We start from the raw sequence: 23,253 nt of genomic DNA on the forward strand, positions 1-23,253 counted from the left end.
ATCTTGAATTTTTGTGTTCTTATGTATTGGTTTGGGAACCGTAGGTCCAGGATGGGTCTTAACGTTTCGTCCACCTTTGGTACGAGGAAGTAGTTAGAGTACACCCCTTAATTTCTTTCTTTGAATGGTACTGTTTCTATGGCTTCTTTGTGGAGGAGTTCTTGTGCTTCCTCTAAGATTAGTGCTAGTTTCTTTGCTGAGCACGCTTTTCTTTTTGGTTTCCTGTTTAGCGGTTTCTTTTCCAGTTCTATGCAGTATCCGAACTGTATGAGGTTCAGTATCCATTTGTCTGTTATTTTCTTCCATTCCTGGAAGAAGTGTTTTAGTCTGCCTTCTACTGGTGTTACATGTTAGTTGAATTTTAGTCCGTGTAACCCTTTTTTGTTGACTTTTTGTGCCCCTGCCATAGAGAAGTTGTGTGGGTGGGCACGGTTGGTGGTGCGGAGTCACTTTGAAGTTGGTTGCTGGCCCCTCTTCTTGTTTGCCCTTGTCCATTCGTCCTCCCGCGAAAGGACTGGCCCGTGGCTGGTACTGCCAGGTTTGTTTCTGCTGGCCCTGCTGTGCTTGGTGGTTGCCCTGGTAGGCCTGCTGGAATGTCTGATGTGACGTTCCCGGCTGGTTTCCCCCTCTTCTGTTTGGCCTCCGTGTCGGTGTGCCACTCCTCATTCCTCTGAATTGCAAGGCCCCCTAGACCTTCCAGTTTCATTTTCTTTTTTGAGTTGGGTGAGTTTCTCATCCACTGGTGCTCCGAAAAGGGTTTTCCCCATTAAAGGGGGTGTTCAGAATGTTATTCTGTACTTCCGGCTTGAAGCCTGAGATTCTCAGCCAGGCATGCCTTCTGTGAGGGCAATAGATAGATAGAGAGAGTGAGGGCAATAGATAGATAGAGTGAGGGCGACAGATAGATGTGAGTGGTTGTGTGTGTGTGTGTGTGTGTGTGGTTGTGTGTGTGTGTGGTTGTGTGTGTGTGTGGTTGTGTGTGTGTGTGGTTGTGTGTGTGTGTGTGTGTGTGTGTGTGTGTGTGTGTGTGTGTGTGTGGTTGTATGTGTGTGTGGTTGTATGTGAGTGGTTGTATGTGAGTGGTTGTATGTGAGTGGTTGTATGTGAGTGGTTGTATGTGAGTGGTTGTATGTGAGTGGTTGTATGTGAGTGGTTGTATGTGAGTGGTTGTATGTGAGTGGTTGTATGTGAGTGGTTGTATGTGAGTGGTTGTATGTGAGTGGTTGTATGCGAGTGGTTGTATGCGAGTGGTTGTATGTGAGTGGTTGTATGTGAGTGGTTGTATGTAAGTGTGTGTGCAGTTAGAGAAGGATGTATGTGGAAGAGAGCAGCAGATCAGCACAGGAGAAGAGAACAGTGAGTTAGAGAAAGAGGTGGGTGGAAGAGAGCAGCAGATCAGCAGAAGAGAACAGGGAGTTAGAGAAGGGGGCGGGTGGAGAGAGCAGCATATCATCATGGGAGAACAGAACAGTTGGTTGTATGTGAGTGGTTGTATGTGAGTGGTTGTATGTGAGTGGTTGTATGTGAGTGGTTGTATGTGAGTGGTTGTATGTAAGTGTGTGTGCAGTTAGAGAAGGATGTATGTGGAAGAGAGCAGCAGATCAGCACAGGAGAAGAGAACAGTGAGTTAGAGAAAGAGGTGGGTGGAAGAGAGCAGCAGATCAGCAGAAGAGAACAGGGAGTTAGAGAAGGGGGCGGGTGGAGAGAGCAGCATATCATCATGGGAGAACAGAACAGGGAATTAAATTAAAGAAGGAGGCGGGTGGAAGAGAGCAGCAGATCAGCACAGGAGAAGAGAGAGTTAAAGAAGGAGGTGGGGTGGAAGAGAGCAGCAGATAAGCGCGGGAGAAAAGAACAGGGAGTTAAAGAAGAAGGTGGGGTGGAAGAGAGCAGCAGATCAGCACAGGAGAAGAGGGCAGGGAGTTAGAACAGCAGGCTGGGAGGGAGAGGGCTGCAGATTAGCAATTGTTGCTAATTTAGCTCTGTCACTTAAAAGATTGGTTTGCACCTCTGCCATGATGTGCAGCCAGTAGTTTGTTTTCCTGCCGGGTTGTGTCTTCCATCCTTCCGAGGTTGGTATTTGAAGTATGATTAAAATCTGCTACTAGCAGTAATGGCTATTTACAGCGCTTACAATCTGCAACTAGTTGCAGCTCTTTGCACGTGGTGGAAGCTTGGAATGGTGCACTCAGTACAGCAGCTGCTGTTTGTGCATGTATGCTCTTGCTCTGCTGGTGACACTGCTAGAGGGACCCTTAATCTCACAGACATTTAAGAAAATCCTTTTCACGAGGTGCAGGGGAAAAACATGGTCTTTGTCAATGACTGGGGAAGGAGGAGCGTGACTGCATAGATTGGTACTGGAGTGTGGTGGCTTTGGGGGAGTCTGAGGAAGGAGGAGTGTGACTGCATAGATTGGCACTGGAGTGTGGGGGCTGGGAGAGTCTGGTGAAGGAAGAGTGTGGGGGCGGTGAGTTTCTGGGGAAGGAAAAGTGTGACTGTACAGCATGAGACTGGAGGTTGGGGGGACTGGGAGTGTCCAAGGTTGGAGGGAATGATGACACCGTATGAGAATGGAGACTTGGGGCCTGAAAGTATCTTGGGATAGAGGCGTGGGGTGGCACAGTGTGGGGAGCTTTAGCGCCTGCAAGGCGAGGGTATGACGTCGTGATGCGATCCTGGAGGGTGAGAGGCTTGGGCACCTGCAGAGACGGCGGAGCGTGATGCACAACACGAGTCTTGAGGGTGAGGGCTTGGGAGCGTCCTGGGATGGAGGAGTAAAATGGTACAGTGTGTTCATGGGGGGTGCGTGGGGGGAGGGGCGTGGGAGTGTCTTTGGGTGGAGGGGTGTAATGTTGCAGTACAAGCCTGGAGGGTGAGAGAATTGGGCGCCCATAGGGATGGAGGAGTGTGATGTCACAGCATGAGCCTGGAGGGTGAGGGGCTGCATAAATAATCACCTGGACAATGCTGGTTTGTCTTGAAGCCTGCACGTTGAAAAGAAGTGTATCCTTTTGATTGGCAGTTTTAATGCATTCCATAAAGAAACAAATAATTTAGCTAAATGCAAGTTAACGTGTAAACCAATTTGGGACGACTTTAAGTTTCCTCTCGCTTACTCCTAAACGTTGACACGTATGGTCGAGCTTTAACGACCACTGTTTGCGGCGTGAGCACAGCTTGGCAACTGAGGAGCAGGGAGAACGAAGACTAGCATTCGGAGCAGTGGCAGCAAAAGGATGTATGCAGCCTACCCCTGCAGAGCACCTTCTCATAACTGTACGTGTGCAAGGGGCCAGTATAGTACATGGCGGCACGACACAAACAGATACCGAAAGGCGACGGCACACTCTCCGGTGCAATGCCCCATTACCCAGGAAATACCAGTGAAGCCATTAAACTGCTGAAAACTCCTCGGAGAAAGTCTTTTTACCAGGGCAGATACGCACTGCACAGGAAGTGTTGTATGCGGCCACAGGAAACTACGCACTGACACAGAGTAGTACAGGTTGGGTGGCTTTGGTCTGCTGAAGGTTAATCCCCAACATAGGTCCCTGTTGCGTGTTTCTCACTGTTCTTCCTGCTGCTTCAGGACGCCGATTGCCAAAGTGGTCGGTGAAGAGAGAGGAGCCAGTTAATGTAAAAGGGACGCACGCAGCAGCTTGGCATGCTGTGAAAGCCAGCATCACACCGCAAGAAAAGACAGATGGCAGAGAAGTGCAATAGAAAAAGGAGCGGGGTGAAAAAAACTGAGAACTCAGTGTCAGGCAAACACCCGCACATAAGAGTATGTTGGGGTATGTCCTGAGGGTGAAATAGACGCAAATCACAACAAAATCATCATCAGTAACGACCATGACAAAGAGGCAGCGGCCGCGAGACGCGCTCTGTGGAGGGGGAGGGGCGGGCAAGACCGAGGCAGAGCGAGCCAGCGAGGAGGAGACCTGTGTCCGCCATGGTTTAGCATTAATGGCGTGCCGCCCAGAAGAAAAGCAACGCCGGGCAGCCTGTGTTTCAGATTAGGAGTGCTGCACCTTTAAAATAAAAAAAAATACTCATTCGCAAGTTAAACAAGCTTTCACTTTGTAAATAATAAAATAAACTAGGTTTTAGTAAGACGTATTGGAAACCATAGAAGGGAGGAAAGGCAGCGCTGGGAGGGGGGCTGGGCAACCATGATAGCATTCCGATTCACGAGCAGATGGTCCTGTTTATGACCTGCGGAGCGTGTGAAGTGGCTGGTGGCAAATGGAATCAGAGCGGCTGCGGTCGCTTTGATGGTCTTGTCTTATCTTGCTTTGTGGGAGGGGTAGGGGGAGCGAATTCCTGTGCACGCGCCTGGCTCACATGAACCGTACGCGATACGCAGTGGGTAGACTTTTTAGGTCTCCTTACTATAAATCTCGCCTACCATCCCTACGGGCTGGACTAGATGAGACCTAATAAAGGGCCAGTCCTCATGGGAGGTTACAAATGAAGACAAAGCGGTACTAAGGAGGGACTAACAAGCCTTTTAACAAATCAGAAGCCAGCATTTACAATGACAAGCCAAAATATGAGCGGAGAGTGGGCAGAGCTTCAAGTCCATACTCTTAATACATCATGCCTTGCAGAGCAGCACATGCCCAGGCTTGACCAACAAAGGGGGAAAAAAAAACAACAACAAAAAACTTGCCTGCAGCCTGCCACATTGCTTGTCTTCTGCTCCTCTTGTTGCTCCACTGCAGGCACAGGGACCCAGCCTCCCTTATGGCCAATCCTGAAGCTGCTCTCATGCATGAGAGCAGCTCCAGGATTGGCCTGAGCGCTGAGGATTTGTGCACCCAGGGAGATTGGGAGCATGACCTTTGCCATCTCCAACCCAGCTGGTTTGGACAGAGTTTCAGTGCATATGACAGTTTGCCCGTCATGTGCAGTGATAGCAGTGCCCACCACTTCCCATTAGTACCCATCATCCCCCTAGTCCCATCCCAAAGACTCGGACTGAGAACAAAAAAAAAAAATAATAATAAACCACGGTTTATTATAGTTAAAAAAAAATAATAATAATGAAGGATGCTGGCAACGCACCTCCACCATAGCGGTGGAGCTGCCGCTAGTATTGAGCCCAAGCAATGACACTCTTTATTGGGACGTCCATAAGTTCAAAATCGCTCTGTGGGGCTACGGGACGCCGACTGTAAACTTCTCTATGACCGGCACCTATACCCAGAGAAATGTCGGAAGATTTATCCAAATACTTTGAACTGGTGCTGGAGGGGATGTGGGATGTTGGTATAAGTCTTTTAGCTGGTTCAGGTAAGTGGTTCTTAACCCAAACTGTTATAGACAGGAGAGCAAACAACACATATTGTTTTCAGGAAACTCCTCACCCACCTACCTGGTAGGTGGCATGCTTCATCATCGGGGCCCAGCCGCACCACCTAATGTAATCCGGCTGTGCTTCAACGCCTGAATTACAGCGGAGCTGGTTGTTGATGTTACAAGAGTGAAGTGCAGTTATATGTTAAAAATGTCTTTAGGAATGCCCTTATAAAAGTTTTAATAGAAGGGTCCTAGGACATGGATGAAAAATATATATCAACAGGATCAGCGTGAGGTTTAGAATGTACCTCTGTATCCCTTTTTGAGTTTAGGTCTACTAGTTTCAGCCTTCTGGTATGGTGAAGAGGCTTTAATCAGGACCAAAGTGAGTGTGTGGCGTAAAAAGAATGGCCACAGTGGTGCAAGTATCAGCACACAGCCTAAAGTGTGCTGTGCGTGTAGTGGCACCTTTGTAACTTACAGATCCTTAAAAGAGGAGTACCTGTAAAGGAAAAGGCTTGTTAGGTGCAGATACGTCATAATAAATTAACATGCATGTCTTACATTGTATTTATCACTAGCGCTCCAGTACGCTTGGATTGGTGGCATCATGCATGTGACTTCGTGAAGGCATGCATGATGTTTATCGCTTAAAACAGCCCTGCGTGGCTACAATGTGCCCCTGTGCTGGTTACTCGCAGAAAAGTCCAATCTATTATAGAGGTTCAGAGATATAGGTGGACTATATATGGCGCGTGGTGGCACATTGGGTGAGTATTACTGATAACAGGTGGTTTAAAAACATTTTTAAAAGACAGTTATGATGCTGTAGTTTCCAGTGATAGCGCTTGATATTTAGACAGGCGAGAGTACAGGTAACTTAGACATGAACAAGACGGACAACATCAAACATGTAACAATGGAAGCGTCCTCACTTTGACTCTGAGGAATTAACCTCATGGATTCCCTCGTAGAGTTTTACCTTAATACGACCTTACGGGAAAAGAAAGGAGGGGAGGGCAGTTGGTGGCAATAGTGGAAAATGAAAATGCCTCTTCATGACGCGGGGAAATGGTGAAAAATATGTGCCTACATTGTGAAAATTGCCCCGTCTGGGTGAAAGCAAGCCTGACAAATAGTTGGTCAGTAGCAGTGGTTGTTTAATAGGGTAGGAACCTGTTCGTGACTCAGGGAAATGGCGAAGGTACGCCTACCTGGTGAAACTTTCCCGCCTGATGGTTACAGCACGCCCGACAATGTGAAAATTGCACAATGATGGTTGCAGCACGCCCAACAAAACAGTCGTGTCGAAGGGCGATGTTGGGGGTGCGGCCAAATAGAGTAATGTCTCCGTGGCAGATATATGTAATAGAGCATGGGGGCTTGTACTTTCATTTGTCGTGGCAAAAGTGGTCCGTTTGACCTACGCTCAACCCAGGGGTCCCGCCGGTGGCGATATATGCCGAGTATGTCCGATACATTGTTTATTGATGTTATACTCAGGGAAAAGGACAAGTCACTTTTTCCTTACTCTCTAGTTGTTCTCATGGATGTTGGTATACCTCAGGCACATATGGTGGGACTGTCCATCTATTTGACCATATTGGAACGAAATCTTAGTGCACATAAGAGTTTGTGGTCTACCCAATTCCATAAGGACCCGAATTTGTACACCTAAGCCTCCGACACCCTTATCAAACTATGGGGGATCCTTCTATTCTCTGGCTGTGTTTAGAGGCTGCTAAAGCTGCCCTGGCCGCAGCATAGAAGAAAGCGAAGCCCCATGCTTCAGAAAGGCATTCAAGACTCACCTTTTCACAAAAGCTTACTTAAAATAACGCGCCCGGCAGATTCACCCCTTGTTATGTTTTTTATCTTTCCAGCGCCAAGAAGCCCTCGGGCGTACGTGCGCTTTATAAATTTTTAATAACATAACATAACATAACATCTATATCCCAATGGCATGCTTGACTGTGGCAGCCCCTCACAATGAAAAGTATGACCGATATTTTGACAAACTCGCTGAGAGTGTTTGATTATATATGTGTATCCTTTGTTTGCTTGCTCTCACAGGTACTCACCAATTTCTCCTGGCCCCACTAGAGTATGGGCGCTTCATTTTTTTCAGACGCAATTTCTACTATCCACCTCTTCATGAAGAACATCTTACACAGCTAGATAAGAATAATTCCCATCCTTCACGTAATACCCACTCCTGAATTTTTACACTTCCACCATAACCTCCATGCTTTTTATTTTGTTTGACATTTTTAATTTTTGTTATCTTTGTTTCCAGGTGTAGTTAGCCTGAATGTTTTTAGTTTATTGAAAGGTACCTTTATGTTTTAGGTACAATAACACCGGAGACTTGTGATTTGGCTTTGATATCATATATACGCCTTGTGGTCGGTTACTCAATGATTTGTATTACACTGAAATGGTCATTAGCGTTTTGTTGAGGGGTATGACAATTTATCGCCAATGTCATGTCGATGTATGTACCTTATAAAATCGATAAAGGAAGATTGACAAAAAAGTCTTATGGCTATGTTTTAACACCTTCAATGCTATGGGAATTCCCCTGCTGCGCTGACTTTGGCCCTTTTCCATTAGTTCATGCCGAGCTCAGCTCGTCATGTGTAGCAGCAGGCTACTGCATGACGAGCTGGGCTCGTCATGAGCGTGAAAGGAGTTATATTGAATTGTTATCCTGAAGTTACCATTGGACTCTCAGCTCAATAAACGGAATGATTCAAACATGTTAATCTATGAAACAAATATGTTTTGGGGAAACAGACGTTCAGAAACTTGTCTTTTCCAGGAAAAATATCAATTTAGAGACATCCACTCTATGTACAATGGCTTCAGCCGTAGAAGAAAAGTGGTCAATGAAGGACAGAAGGAAAGTTCAAAAAGCGTGGGATATCTACACAACAAACCGCTGTCCCTTATTCAACTATAGGCCAATTTGATCGACACAAAGGCTCTCAATGGATGAGGAAAATACCCATCAGTCACCATACGGATCCGCCCTTCATCATTTGGGATTTATCCGGACCACCCGTCTGCGAAAATTAGTGTTCCAATCGAAGGGTGACCTGGTGGTTAGGAGGTCCCCTTTGTTGTCTCAAAAATGCAGTGTGGTCTACCACTCTATCTTAATGAGTGGAGAGAAAATATGGGACTGCGCTCTTATTATTAGAGGGTCAGTTGCAATCCATCTAGAAATGCTACTTATTAGCCAAACATAGTTCTTACCTTAATCTGTAAGGTAGAATTGCCTCACCCCACCTGGCAGCGGCTCAGGGGAAGATGAAGCACCGCTCTAAAAGACATGTAAAGCATATATAAACATAGTGTGTAGCACAAAACACATACACCTCTCTACTGTCAATGACCCGAGGGTAGCAAATCTTAAACTGACAAAAAATGCCGCCGTTCCCAGCGTGACAATGACTGTGTCCCAAAGAAGAGGGGGTTCTCTTTAATCCAATGTCCTCTTCGAAACGGAGCATAGCAGCGAGTTTAGTTAAATCAAAGTTAAAAGTTAGGCACGAGACAACTCCTCTTACCTGTCCGTCGGTGCTCCGTGGCCGGCGTCCTAGCCGACTGGGGAGGTACCGAACGGCAGGATCAGAGCTGTTTATCAACCGGGCCCCAATTGGTAGCTGAGTCACGTGGTGTCTACGGAAGCGCGCTCTCATTGGCCATTCTCGCGTGTAATGACCAAGAAGCTTACTCATTGGTGCTTGGCTGGTAAACAAGCGTTCCGGGCTCCTACTGGTAGCTGAGTCACCTGGTGTATCTGGATGCGCAATCTCATTGGCCATTCTCGCGTGTAATGACTTTCAAGCTTACTCATTGGTGCTTGGCTGGTAAACAAGCGTTCCGATCGGCAGAAACGCGGACAAGCTAAACCATGTCTGGTTGTGTGACAAGGTTGTCTAGGTAACTGTTGGTGTTATATTACCGAGTGAGATATCACACTGTTATGCATGATGCAAATTAGGATAGTACTAGTTGACAAGTACAAATGACGGTACTCGTATCCTGTGATCTCTGGGTAAATGTTAGTATTGTATATTGAATGAGATTTCACACGAAAAAATCCTATTTTAACGGGATAATGCAATAGTCCACACAGGTGGACATTAGGCCCCGCTGAGGTGGTGTACTCTGCCCAGACTTGCAGATCAGAAAGGTTTTTATATTATTCGGAAGAGAACCACGCAGAGGGCACAAAAGATTGGTAATGAACCGGTTCATTGAATGGATTATAATTCAGATCTGACCACTCATTACAGACTACAGGAGGGACCATGGGATTTCATCATTCAGGCCTTCACGATGTGAATTAAGTCTCAGTACCCATTTTTGTTCTTTTATCAATAGGTACTTGGCCACATCCGCTGTGTGTGATGGAATAAAGGGTTTTTCAAGAACGGTCCACTGGAACTCCGTAGCTAGATGTTTGGCTTCCAAAAAATGGGTGGTTAACTTAGTGGCCTGTCTGGCACAACGAATGGTGCTTTTGTGTTCCGATATCCTCAAGCGGACTTTTCGTGTGGTCATGCCCACATACTTATATCCACACGGACAAGTTATCAGGTAGATTAGGCGGTCACTATTGCAGTTGGTAAACTTCATCTGCTTCCAGGGTCTCGATGTGCCAATATCAATCTCAACCGATTTAGTTGTCTGTGCACAAGCTTGACAATTGCCGCATGGGTGGTGTCCAAGGACCGGAGGAAGATTCCATAGTGCACCGACGGCTCTTGGTAGATCTTCAAGCGGTCTGGTGTGTACCAGTCTGTCTTTCAGATTAGGACCCCTCTTGAAGGAGACCAGGGGACGTGAAAGAGTCAGGCGTCCTGAGTTCAAAATAGGCCAGTGTTTCCGGACCATACTCTGGATCTTGTTGGAGAGATTGCCAAAAGTGTGAACAAAAGTTAGTCGCTCCAGTGTATCAACATTTTTGATGTGTCTTGTTGATCCCTAGTTAATAGATTAAGTTTGGAGTTCAAAGGGTGCAGATAGCCTTACCTGACACTCATTTCCTTTACCTTTATTCCACAGTGAACAACACTAACTGTAAAGGCAGTTGGAACATACAGGTGACTCTTTGCACTTGCTTCACTTTCCTTGTTGTCACTTCATATTTTATAATAATTTATAATTTTTTCGCTTTGTGCAGTAGCACCAGTCTTACAGTTCTGGTCCTGATGAAAGCAAGGACGCAACAGTCCATGTTTGCTGAAACATGTCGACCTTACCTCAGACGGTCTACCTAATTTGACTGCCTAAGGTTATATTTTTCAAGCTTGGTATTGAGAGCACACACAGAATAAAGGTTGTTCGGTGCTCTGATCACCAATTTTAACACACTTTCTTGTTCTGGTTTCTTTTTCTCACTCACAGTTATTTGCACTGCACACCCCAGTCCCATATTTTCTCTCCACTCATTAAGATCGAGTGGTAGACCACACTGCATTTTTGAGACAACAAAGGGGACCTCCTAACCACCAGGTCACCCTTCGATTGGAACACTAATTTTCACAGACGGGTGGTCCGGATAAATCCCAAATGATGAAGGGCGGATCCGTATGGTGACTGATGGGTATTTTCCTCATCCATTGAGAGCCTTTGTGCCGATCAAATTGACCTATAGTTGAATAAGGGACAGCGGTCTGTTGGGTAGATATCCCACGCTTTTTGAACTCTCCTTCTGATCTCAGACCCTCTGGTACCTTGTGTTATTATCAGTTTCTTTGGGGATTGTACTCAGAGCAGGTCTATAAATTCTCCCCTAGGTCCTCTCCCCCGTAGTGTTTTTTGTAGTCAATGAAGGACAGTCTTCTCATGATAAATCAAACTCAGTAAGCACATTCATAATGAGAGAAACAAGTGTTCAGAGGACAACCTTGTCCTTTCGAAAACAAGCCAAAGACTCTTCGGATGAAAGAGCGTAGTGCAACTCATCACTACCAAGATAGTCGACTCCTAAACTAGACAATTCAATGGCTAGATGGATGAAGTTCAAATTGTTTGCACATGAACAAGGCTAAGACCCAATTTAAGCTCCACTAATATTCAATATCTTTCATATGTTTCTACAGAGACCTGTAAAGCCCTGTATTGTCATAAGAAAAGCCTTGCAGGGCCGATGCGTAGGGGTACTTTGAGGCCCCGGTCTTGAGGATTGTCTGGCACCAGGATACATTTTCTGATTTAAGTAGCTGTGTGGGTGCAGTTAATTAGCTGCTTTTTGTATATTTTCCACTATAAGAATGCAGAAATGGTTAGTGTTTTTAGGCCGGTTTAGCTAATGACAATAACCAATTAACTGTAGGACTGGGATATGCACTTTAAATCGGTTCATTTCGATGTAGGACAAGTCAAGCCTCATGAAAAGAGTATCCTGCTTATCTTCGCATCATAGGCAAGAAGAATTTCCAGTGTAGATTATCAGCTTGGCATCTGATTTTTGTACGTACTATCTCCTCTTGTAAGTACAGTAGTGGCCAAACTGCCTACTAAGTTCAGGTAAATATTGTAAAGTGATGTTAGCAGACATAACGATTACAATAATTATTTAGCCGATTAGGCCTATGTTCGGAATCAAAGCAGAAGGAAGCCACAGTTTTCATATTGTGTTTACAAATACAGACTGCAATGTATCTGCAATCTATCCACAGGGCCACAAAGTTCAGTAACAATGAGACCTCAACAATTCAGAAATCTTTTGAGAGATGAGTGGAGAAGTGCCTCTTAAGACACTGATTTTAGCACTACAGCCAGATATATTTCCCTTTCCAAGTCATTTACCCTTGAAAGTAATGTCCGGAACTATTCTGAGGCCTAGAATCTCATCAAGGTTATGCACCTTATTGGACTAACTTCGAAACGTGTAACGGTAGAGGACATTCTGAGATTACCGACTGTTTATGCTACAGTACCTTCGCCTGATACAGACATTTTCAGACCGAATACTAGACCACTTTGATCATTATTAGTCTTACCCGATTTAGTTGATACAAATCCAAAATCTTCCTCTCCACATGTGGAATCTTTAACGTGCATCCCTGCAACTCCCAAAACTTTGCAATCTGGTCCAAGAAGTTAAGTTTCACTCTGGTCTGAGCCTGAAACGAAGCAATCACACATTAAGCCTTAGAATACGAGGCTGCTGAATTTATTTTAAAGTCTGCAAAATTTCCAGGTGCAACTGCTTTCTTGTTAGATGCACACAAAAACATCTATTGATGCCAATAAATTTGCTCATCTACCACAGTTTTTTGCTTTATTCAGGACAGGTCACTTAAAAGCGCTGTATAAGATATAGGTTGCAAATTGAGGGGATAGATATGGAGTTGGAGGCTCAAACTGATAAACTGGCCAAGCACCTCAACAGCAACACTACAAATGAACCCTGATGAAACATGTAACGTTTTACAGATCCAAATTTTAAATTCTTGCCCTCTGCAGTTTCAAACCTTAAATGAGATTACCAGATTTCAACAAGCAACACTAGGTCAGTATTATGCCTGCAGTACTAACAAACACAGACTGAGTCGCTGCATGCTTCGCTCAAACCCTCAATATAAATAAAATTTTAACAAGCATTTACAATGCAATGGTTTCGCCTTTGGAAAAGTTAGAGCTATTGGCATTGTAAATGACAAAATTTGCATTTATGTGTTGGTTTTGAAAACAGATAAATAAATGGCATTGTCATTTACATTGCCATTAGCTTAATGTCTCGCAAATGTGAGACCTATTGCATTTGCACCCACACATACACACAGAGCCACACACACACACAGAGCCAGCCGCACACACCGAGCCAGCCGCGCACACACACAAACACACAGAGCCAGCCACACACACACACAGCCAGCCGCGCACACACACACACAGCAAGCCGCACACACACACAAACACACAGAGCCAGCCACACACACACACACAGCCAGCCGCGCACACACACACACACACACACACAGCCAGCCGCGCACACACACACACACACACAGCCAGCCGCACACAAACACACACACACACAGCCAGCCGCACACAAACACACACACACACAGCCAGCCGCACACAAACACACACACACACAGCCAGCCGCACACAAACACACACACAGCCAGCCGCACACACACACACAGCCAGCCGCACACACACACACACACAGCCAGCCGCACACACACACAGCCAGCCGCACACACACACACACAGAGCCAGCCGCGCACACATACACACACAGCCAGCCGCGCACACACACACACACACACAGCCAGCCGCGCGCACACACACACACACACACACAGCCACCCAGCCGCACACACACACAGAGCCACCCAGCCGCACACACACACAGAGCCAGCCAGCCGCACACACACACACAGAGCCAGCCAGCCGCACACACACACACAGAGCCAGCCAGCCGCACACAAACACAGAGCCAGCCAGCCGCACACACACACAGAGCCAGCCGCACACACACACAGAGCCAGCCGCACACACACAGAGCCAGCCGCACACACACAGAGCCAGCCAGCCGCACACACAGAGCCAGCCAGCCGCACACACACAGCCAGCCGCACACACACAGCCAGCCGCACACACACAGCCAGCCAGCCAGCCGCACACACACAAAGCCAGCCAGCCGCGCACACACACACAGAGCCAGCCGCACACACACGCACACACACACACAGAGCCAGCCGCACACACACACACACAGAGCCAGCCGCACACACACACACACACACACACATAGCCAGCCGCACACACATAGCCAGCCGCACACACACATAGCCAGCCGCACACACACATATAGCCAGCCGCACACACACACACACATAGCCAGCCGCACACACACACAGAGCCAGCCGCACACACACACACACACACAGAGCCAGCCGCACACACACAGAGCCAGCCGCACACACACAGAGAGCCAGCCGCACACACACAGAGAGCCAGCCGCACACACACAGAGAGCCAGCCGCACACACACAGAGAGCCAGCCGCACACACACAGAGAGCCAGCCGCACACACACACAGAGCCAGCCACACACACACACACAGAGCCAGCCACACACACAGAGCCAGCCACACACACACAGAGCCAGCCACACACACACACACACACACAGAGCCAGCCAAGGCTGCAAAGAAGATAAAAAGTAACTAGGTAATATAACGGAGGTACAGGAATATGAATAGTAGAGATTGAAAAGGTGTGTGGCACATGAAGAGGTCTGGCAACAGGTTATGAGGTAAAAAGGCTGAGTGGGTGTTAAGGAATGGGTGGGATCTGCAGAGTGGGAATGAAAGTTGTCAGGGGTGGAATAAAGGAGCCCAGGCTGGGGTTCAGGATGAAGTGAAGAATAGCAAGCGACACAGAAGGCAAGGAGCAGCATTAGCACTCCATGTGACCTCACACTGGACAACCGGACAGAAACCGCAAGATTTCCAACCCACAGATTTACATATTCTGCGCACTAATGCACTCATCACTGGAGAGACTAAATTGCATGCATCCTAGCATCAGAGTGCAGACAGCAATGGGGAGGGGCAAATGGAGCAAAGAGGCGGGAGATTTTACCTGTAGCAATGGAGGAGGGGGCACAACTGGGTGCCCTGGGCCATTACCTAGAGCAAAATGCTTGATCTCAAAGAAAGTCCTGTGCACCAATTAAGCATTATGGCTAGTTTAATCTGATTTTAAAAAAATCAGCTTAGTCCGTTCCTCCTACCTCCTGGCTCCACCCTCAGGTCTGCACCCCTTCACCTCTTGCCTCTCCGACCTCTGCAGTCTGTAACCTCTGTGAAAGCTCCAGGCAGTTTTCCGGTAGCTTCACTCCAGGAGGTTTCAATGCGCCGTTTGTACTTCAATTGCCGGTACCTCACCAGCACCTCCAGCTGTTAGGATGCCGGTCCAAAGAAAGAACAGCCAGTGGTGAGATTCGGACACAACGCTGCGTATCAACGCATCAGCCGGACATCAAAGCCTGTGCTTGCTGTGTTTGAATGATATATTTAAAGAACCGTCCAGTAGTGTTTGTGATTTGAGACAGACTCCGACTACCTGTAGCGCTTTCTTGAAAACAGTAAATTGGTTCTTACAGCCCATAACCTCGAAGGCTTCGAGTATATTTTCATAATTCAATAACACAGATGGTCGCGCTTCCACACAAAAATGCTATTGATTTTTTTTTACTCTACCAGTTTTCTCAAAATGTGGGGCTCTCGTTGTGTGCATAATAAGTTCATCATCTTTTCGTGATGGGGAGCTAACCTCCCGATAGTGTTTAACTTAAAGGCACGCAGGCGAAGGCAAGGGGCTGGTGCAGTATTGCGTCAAGGTGGTTGCGGTTAACTTTTTAATGTAATTGTAAACCCTTAGGCGTGGAAGCTCTTCACTAACCGCTATTGTTGAACACAGCTCGGTGCTGCTCACTTTTCGCCATCTTTTATTTTATTATATTTATAGAGTTTTATATAGCGCTAGCTAGACCCGTAGGTATCAGAGCGCTTTACATACACAAAGGAAAGGAAAATAAAGCTTGCAGGACATGAGGATGCATAAAGGTATAAGCAAAGACCTAAAACTTGTTTATCTAGTGAGGGGAGAGAGACGCAGGGGGCTGACCAAGTCAGATAACCACCATCCTTGAAGGTCAAAGTGAGGGTGGGGGGGGGTGATTCAGTGTGAGAGGGTGTGGTGAGACACAGGGAGGGATGAACAAAGGGGAAGAGAGGGATGGTGCATAGTGACACTGAAAGGGTGGTGAAATTTGGGTAGGGTGAGGCAGGAGGCGAGGTGATGCAGGTGTGAGAGATACGATGGGAAGGAAGCAAGACTGAGGGGAGAGTGGTGGGTGAAAGCGTACAACGGGTGAGGGGTAAGACTGAGGGTGAGGTAAGAGGGGCGGATGTGAGGCTGAGAGGTATAACAGGGTGGGGTAAGGCAGAAGGTGAGTGACGGAGAAGTGGGAGATGTGAGGTCGAAGGGACAGAGAGGCTGCACACTGAGGATGTGAGGCTGGCGGAATGTGGGGATGAAGTGTCGGTGGCAGACGGTTCGTGGTGATGCAGGGGTGACACTGAGGGGGCTGAGAGGAAGAGAGCACGAGCGGAGGATGGGAAGAGACACCGCAGTAGTTCAATGCAGGCGGTGGAGCTTTGAGGGTGCGCGGCTCCGGAGGGGTGGGGCTGTGAGGGTGTTGGGGGGGGGGGCTGTGAGGGTGAGCAGTGACAGGGGTAGAAGTAAAGGAGGGGTGAGGGTGCAAGTTGATGGAGGGGAGGGACTATGAGGGTGTGCGGTGACAGAGGGGAGGGACTGAGTGTGCGAGGTGATGGAGGAATGACTGTGTGTGAGGTGAGAGAGGGAGAGAGACCACACTGCGAGGTTCAGGTTAGGCTGAGGAAAGATGTGCTGCAGGGACAGAGGCTGTGAGGGTGGACTGTGAGCCCGTGCAGGGGCTCGTGGTGAATTGGAGGAGGGGTGAGGATATGCAGGGGTGGATAAAGGAGGTCGAACTAAGGGACCAGAAATAGTTTGGGGGAGTAGATTTGGAGGGTGCCTCAGTGTACTGAAGACTGGGGGTGACGCAGAATTGAAGGTGGTGGAGAGAGACTGAGGAGGGAGTGGTGATGTGGCACTCAGATTCAGTCAGCGAGAAGGTGCAGAGGGTGAGTTTTACATGAGGTGAGATGAGCATGAGAGGGAGATGCTTGGGGTGTGAGAACAAGCTGAGTCGGTGGTGCGGAGAGGGGGTGGGTGTCGGAGAGCTGCTCCAGAGAGTACAGTCCTGTAGGCGTGAGATGTGCAGTCAGGGGGTGAGCAGAGAATGACAGGATACAGAGGGGTTATGCAGGAGAGAGTGTGATTCTGCCACAGCGAGATGCATGAAAGATAAAATGCGGAGTGTAACAGTACCTGCTGAGGAAAGATGCTGCAGAAACGGAGACTATCTGGACTAAGGGCCCGCAAGCATGGTACCGGGGACTGGATTATATGGAGGGTGAAACTGTTCAGAGTGCAATTGCTGTGAAATGAATTACACAGTGGGAGTGTGTAAAGGGGGTATGCTGCCACACTCTAGGCTGGTGCAGAACGGCACTCATTGAGGTAACCCTGATGCCCCCAGCAGTCATTCAGAGTTCCAGTGATCCTTCCCAAAAGTACTGAAGAATGTGTCAGGAGCTCCTCCCCAGTAGTACTAGGTACTTCTCCTCAGCAAACATTCGTGCTGGCTGACTCCGCCGCCCCAGCAGAAAAGCAGTTCTTATCAGGTGCAGCCCCACAGCAGCAATGCAGTGTGTGAGTTGAGATCCTCTGCAACAGCACTGGATACTTCTCAGCAGTCAAGCAGGGTATAAGCAGTCTTCACTTTCTTCACTTTTTAAGCGCTCGTGCTTGTGGTGGCATCTACCTGGCGGGAGCGAGCAGCAGCCATATGTTTGTAATTATTTGGGGGGGGGCGGGGTGTCTTTATTGGCATTTAAAATTTTTGCAATACAAGTCTCATAAAATAGGCATATTCAAAACATCCCTACGTACAATTATCAGTATAGCCACAAAGAAGAATTTTTTGCCATAGGTCACAGTACATGGCCTGTCATACTCAATACTTCACAATGTGCAGTGTGGGGCTAACCACCAATCAACCAGGGTACCCAAATAACGATTCGAATTCGAATTCACAAAGTTCCACTTCAATTATTGAAAAAATTATTCCGGTAGCATGATAGTAAAATGATTTCAAAACAAAAAGGCCCAACTGGGGCAAATAAAAAAAAACAAATAAAGGACCTTCTGCAGAGGGGGAAACATATAATGTATATTTATTTCGGCTTGTGGTGGGGAAATTTTATATAAAGAAGTTACAGCAGACAGCAAGTGGGTTGGCACATAAGTGAGAGGGTGAGAGGGTGAGTGAGGGGTCTTATCCTTAAGGGATGCCTCCCCGTGTTATAACACATTTTGATAGTTGAGAGAGAAACAAGGGCTATTCTTCAAACATTGTACACACATGTAAAAGACTGTAGGTGTATGTAGTGGTTTTTGAGAGTATTAATGAGGGAATATACACCCATATGTCTATAAACATTCCCTTTAGACCCCCAATCCACGGTAGTGTTATTGCATAAGTGAGAGGCCCAAGGCTACCAGTAAGGGTGCCTCCTCCAGTTTACACAGATTCTGTACACTCATACTAACTCAGCAATTGGACATATTGCACTATCAGGATCTCACGCCTTCTCAAATAGCAGTAGGTGTTGCAGGCTGAGTGGCCCCTGGGTGTACATCCGTATCCGATTCGGGGGCAGAAACAATCTCCCTCTCCTCCCGTCCCTCTGGATTCTCCAAGGTCGCCAGCACTTCCCTCCATTGACCGACCATGGGTAGCTTCCTCATACCCTTGGATTCCTCCCAACTGAGTGCTCTACCCTCCGCTCCACCCCACCCCACACCACACAATAACATCTCTATGCCAGGTTGCGAACTGTGGACCCTGGCAGATTTCCATTCCATTGAAATGCGGCGTTTCGCTAGTCCCAGTGCTAGGTCTACAAGTCTGTTCCTCACCTTACGTTTTGGCGGTGTAGGAAAAAGACCCAAAATGCAAGACTGTATTTTGAGAGGTAAATCTCTGCCTGTACGTCCGTTAGCTTACCCAGGACTGCCTCCCGGAAAGGTCGCAAGGCACCACACTCTCAAATCATATGACCAAAGTCCACATCTGGGTGAGAACATTTGGGGCAAGAACGAACCTCGCCTCCATATGTCACATTGAGTCGATGTGGGGTCATGTAAGCCATATGCGTATAATTAAACTGAATATATTTAAGGCGGGAATGTCGAGAGATATTCTTGTGATAATGCAGGACCCTTCGCCATTCCACATGTGTTAACTCTTTACCCCCAATCTCATCCCATTTAACACGTAGTCTGGTCAAGGGGCGCACCAAGGCCTCCTGAAGGGCCACATAGAACCATTTCACAAGGTGCCTTGCCGTTCCAAGCGTGAACAAGGCGTGCAGCCCCGGATGTGTTGCTGGCTCGTTTCTACCCACAACTGCGCAAAAGTTCGGGTCAGGGCTTCATAATGCAGGAACTGGCCAGGGGGCAGATAACAAACTTCTACTGGGCCATCGAAGGGAAAAAGGGGCTTGTCCCCCCTATCTCCAACCACGTCTAGTCCCACATCTGTCCTGGGGGCCAGTTGCTCAACCGTAAAGACTGACTGGGGGTCGCCATGCGGTAGGGGCAGCACCGGGGTGTCTTTAGCAGCATACCGTCCTCAGTTCCCACATCTCTGCCAGGCTTGAAAGGCAGAGCTTTGTAGTAGGGAACATTTCGGTGTGGGCATCCAAGGCTGTAGCAATTTTGCCATTACCAATCTAGGACTGGCATCCGGGAGAGCCAAGAATGTACCTTCCTCATTTACCTCTTCTATCCATTTTACCAGCCACTGTAATTGACCAGCTAGTATATAGTATTCAAAATTCGGCACTCTGAGGCCCCCCTCAGCAGCCGGACTCTGAGCGTTGCCAGCGACACCAGGGAACGACCATCTCCTCACACCAGATCCCGAAGCAGGTCACTCAGGGGGCAAAACCACCAGCTAGGCATGAGGACAGGAAGATTGACAAAAAAGTACAAGCATGGAAGCATGACCAGTTTGGATAAGGAGACCCTGTGGACATCACTGGCAGGCACAACGTACGCCAAAACTGAACACTCCCTCGTAGGGATCGCACTGCCTTTCTGAGACTACCCTCCTTCAAGTCATCTAATGAATGGAACACTTGTATACCCAGATATTTAAAAGTATTCGGAGCCCATACGATATCGGGCGCCAATGCGTCCGGCCTAGGAAGGGAGCCTGCCACATGGAATAGGTACATTTTTGCTTTGTTAACCCGCAAACCAGAGAGGCAAGCTAAATCTTCTAATATTTGCATTACCGTTGGGGTGCCCGCCACAGCATTTCCCAGATACACCAGAAGATCATCAGTATATAGGGAGATGTAATGCATCTGCCCAGCAGAATCCAGTCCAATTCCATTACCCCCCTGACACAGTCTCTCGGCTATAGGTTCACTTGCCAAGCTGAAAAGAAGGGGCGAGAGGGGACACCCCTGTTTGGTCCCTCGAAACACACCGTATTACCTGGATATTGTCCTACCCATTTGGACCCTGGCAGTGGGTGCTGCATACAATAACCCTACCAAACGAATCCATTTGTCTTCTAACACCATGTGCCCCATTCGTCTCCTAACCCCATGTGCATCATCCACTTCAAACAAAAACTTCCATCCCACTGTGCCGAATGCCTTTTCCAGGTCAACAGAAAGCACCGCAGCCCGAGGGTGAAGCGGAGCATCAGCATGGTACAGTATGGAATAAAACCTACAAAGGTTATAGGAGATGTTACGGGTAGGTATAAATCCATTCTGATCTGGGTGCACGAGGGCCTTCATGTGAGGAGCCAGCCTACCGGCCATTACCTTGCTCAGGATCTTGAAATCCAGGTTAAGCATGGAAAGGGGCCTTTAATCCTTGGCTCTGGCCCTCGGAGACTTGACTTTCGGAAGAGGGATTACCAGGGCACTCCAAGTGGAGTCAGGCATCTGCATACATCCAGACCAACTGTGGCGCCAGAAAAGCGCTGGTAAAATTCAGCCTGAAGTCCATCCGGCCCCGGCGTCTTACCAGCTGCCAACGTATGAATAGCAGCTTTAATTTCTCGCAGGGTAATTGGGTCTCCCAGCTCCTCCCGATCCTCATTCGCCAACACCCGAAGGGGTAAAGGGTCCAAATACTCTCCAATCACAGAACAAGGGACCTCGGCCGGAGCTGTATAAAGGCGTTCATAATATGCAGCAAAGAAATCATTTATGTCATCGGGGCAGTACTGCACTCCACCAGCCTCTGTAGCCAATGGTGTATTAGGGGAGCCACCCAGTTCAGTTTGGATCAATCTAGCTAAAAGGCGGCCCGCTTTTCCTTCCTCTCTCGGCACCTTGTCAAGGTACTCATTAGAATTGTAACTGCGTAAACATTCAAGGGCCACATTATAACGTGCCCGCGCTTCCTGCAATGCCAATTGAGTCGCCTCCCCTGTACCTTGAATGTTATCTAACCTGCAAATGTCCTTTTCCAAAGAGAGGACCTCCTGGCGAAGTTCCCTATAGATTCCGGTCGCCTGTCCCAATGGCCCTGCACCACCACCTTGAATACCTCCCATTCCACCCGGACTGAGGATGCAGTGTTGGCTTGACAGGGAAATATGCATCAAGAAGAGTATCTAGCGAGGTCAGAAATAAGTCATCAACCAGCATGGCCAGATTGAGTCTCCAAGTGGGAACACAGCCCCAGCGTTTGGTGTGTCATCATTAATGGGCTGTAGTCAGACAGCGCACGGCCTAGATATTCTGTGCACGTGATGGTTCTATTAAAAGTGGGGGAGCATAAACACATGTCACGACGTGTATGCACCTGGTGTACTGGGGAGAAGAAGGAAAATTCTCTACGACTATCGTGTTGTAGCCGCCATGTATCTTCTAACCCCCAGTGTTCCATCCACGCCCGAAACCCCAAAGTGGTACGGCGTACCGCAGACCCCATTAAAGGCGGGTGTGACTGGTCTACAACAACATCCGCAACACAATTGAAGTCTCTCCCAAGGATTAGATTGCCTTGTACGCTAAGGTAGCAGAAAATAGGTCCAAAAAGCCAACCTGATCCTAATTAGGGGCATAAACATTTCCAAGTGTAGCTTCACGCCCTGCCAGTCTCCCTGCCACCAGGGCATATCTGCCTCCCTCATCCAACCATGTTCTCTTTGCTGCAAAAGGAACTCCTGGTTTCACCCAAATCAACACCCCTTTAGCAAAGGCGGAGCAGGTGGTCGTGAATAACTGACCCCTCCAACGTCGTTTCAGTTTCCAAGCTTCCTCACAGTTTAAATGAGTTTTCTGCTAGAACGCTAGGTCTATGTCCCTACGCTTCAAGTAGGAGTAAATATGACGCTTCGCCATGGATCCCATCCCTCTAATGTTCCACTTTAGAAACGGTATATGCTGTTGAGTCCCAGCCATACCTGCTGTAACACCAAGAAACATCCCGGCAAACGGGTTCCCAACCCCGCCCACCCATTGCATGCAATTTTCCATCCCTCTGCAATAATTCCTGATTATAAAAATAACAATGAAAAAACCTTTATGGTGATCAACTCCCCGATCTCACGGCGGTCCAACAAGTCAGCTGCCCAAACATCCTAAGTAACAATACACACTAAGTGAGGTCTCAACCTAGTGAGGCACTCAACGGGGTAGGCTAGGCAGAAAAGAGCAAGAAAGGACTGAATAGCAATGTTCCTCTCAGGGAGAGCGCACCAGCCTTCAATAAGCAAGACAGCACAGGGCTCGAGACGGACAACACTCAAACAATAAGTCTCTAGTTAGCACATCTGCCCCAGATTACCAGACACATCAGATGATGTCATCCGCCGTGCGACGCATCACCTCAGGCATCTTCACACTATTGCTTTGGGAGGTGTCCGTTTCATTCTCGCTGGACTCTCCAGGGGTACTGGTCCCTGCACCTGAAGCGGAGCCCTGGCTCCCCATCAGATCCACCACAGCCTGCAGAGCCTCCACCCTCTCTTTCTCAGTCTGTGATGTAGACTGCTTCTAGGAGGTTCCCTTGCGGATGCGCCGTCTTCGTCATTTCAGTTGCTCCTTAGGTTGCTGTCCAACCCTTCTAGGGCCGCCAGACGTGGGCTGCTCGCCCCAGTAGGCCTCCAACCAGTCCCATGCATTGTTAGCCATGCATTGTTAGGGCTATCAAAGTAATGAGTGGTCCCATCCAGTAGGATACGTATTCGGGCCGGAAACATCAGGGAGTATTTAAGGCCCTCCTC

At 48.0% G+C, this 23,253-nt stretch overlaps 1 protein-coding gene and 1 long non-coding RNA gene across 3 annotated transcripts in view; one reads left to right on the forward strand and one right to left on the reverse strand.

The window, feature by feature from the left end:
• Positions 1-23,253, reverse strand: part of KDM5B (lysine demethylase 5B) — an 856,576-nt gene that overhangs the window by 670,736 nt on the left and 162,587 nt on the right. For both annotated transcript variants that reach the window (XM_086923073.1, XM_086923072.1), the window contains exon 3: positions 12,324-12,446. In XM_086923073.1, coding sequence (XP_086779199.1) covers positions 12,324-12,446 — 123 coding nt within the window. The remainder of the gene's footprint in view (positions 1-12,323; positions 12,447-23,253) is intronic.
• LOC147712374 (uncharacterized) lies at positions 7,597-12,638 on the forward strand. The gene is made up of 3 exons (XR_015295990.1): positions 7,597-7,853; positions 7,994-8,188; positions 11,143-12,638. It is a non-coding gene; the product is annotated as an uncharacterized LOC147712374 (long non-coding RNA).

This window comes from Lissotriton vulgaris, chromosome 5 (genome assembly GCF_964263255.1).
Source record: "Lissotriton vulgaris chromosome 5, aLisVul1.2, whole genome shotgun sequence".
Taxonomy (NCBI): Eukaryota; Metazoa; Chordata; class Amphibia; order Caudata; family Salamandridae; genus Lissotriton; species Lissotriton vulgaris.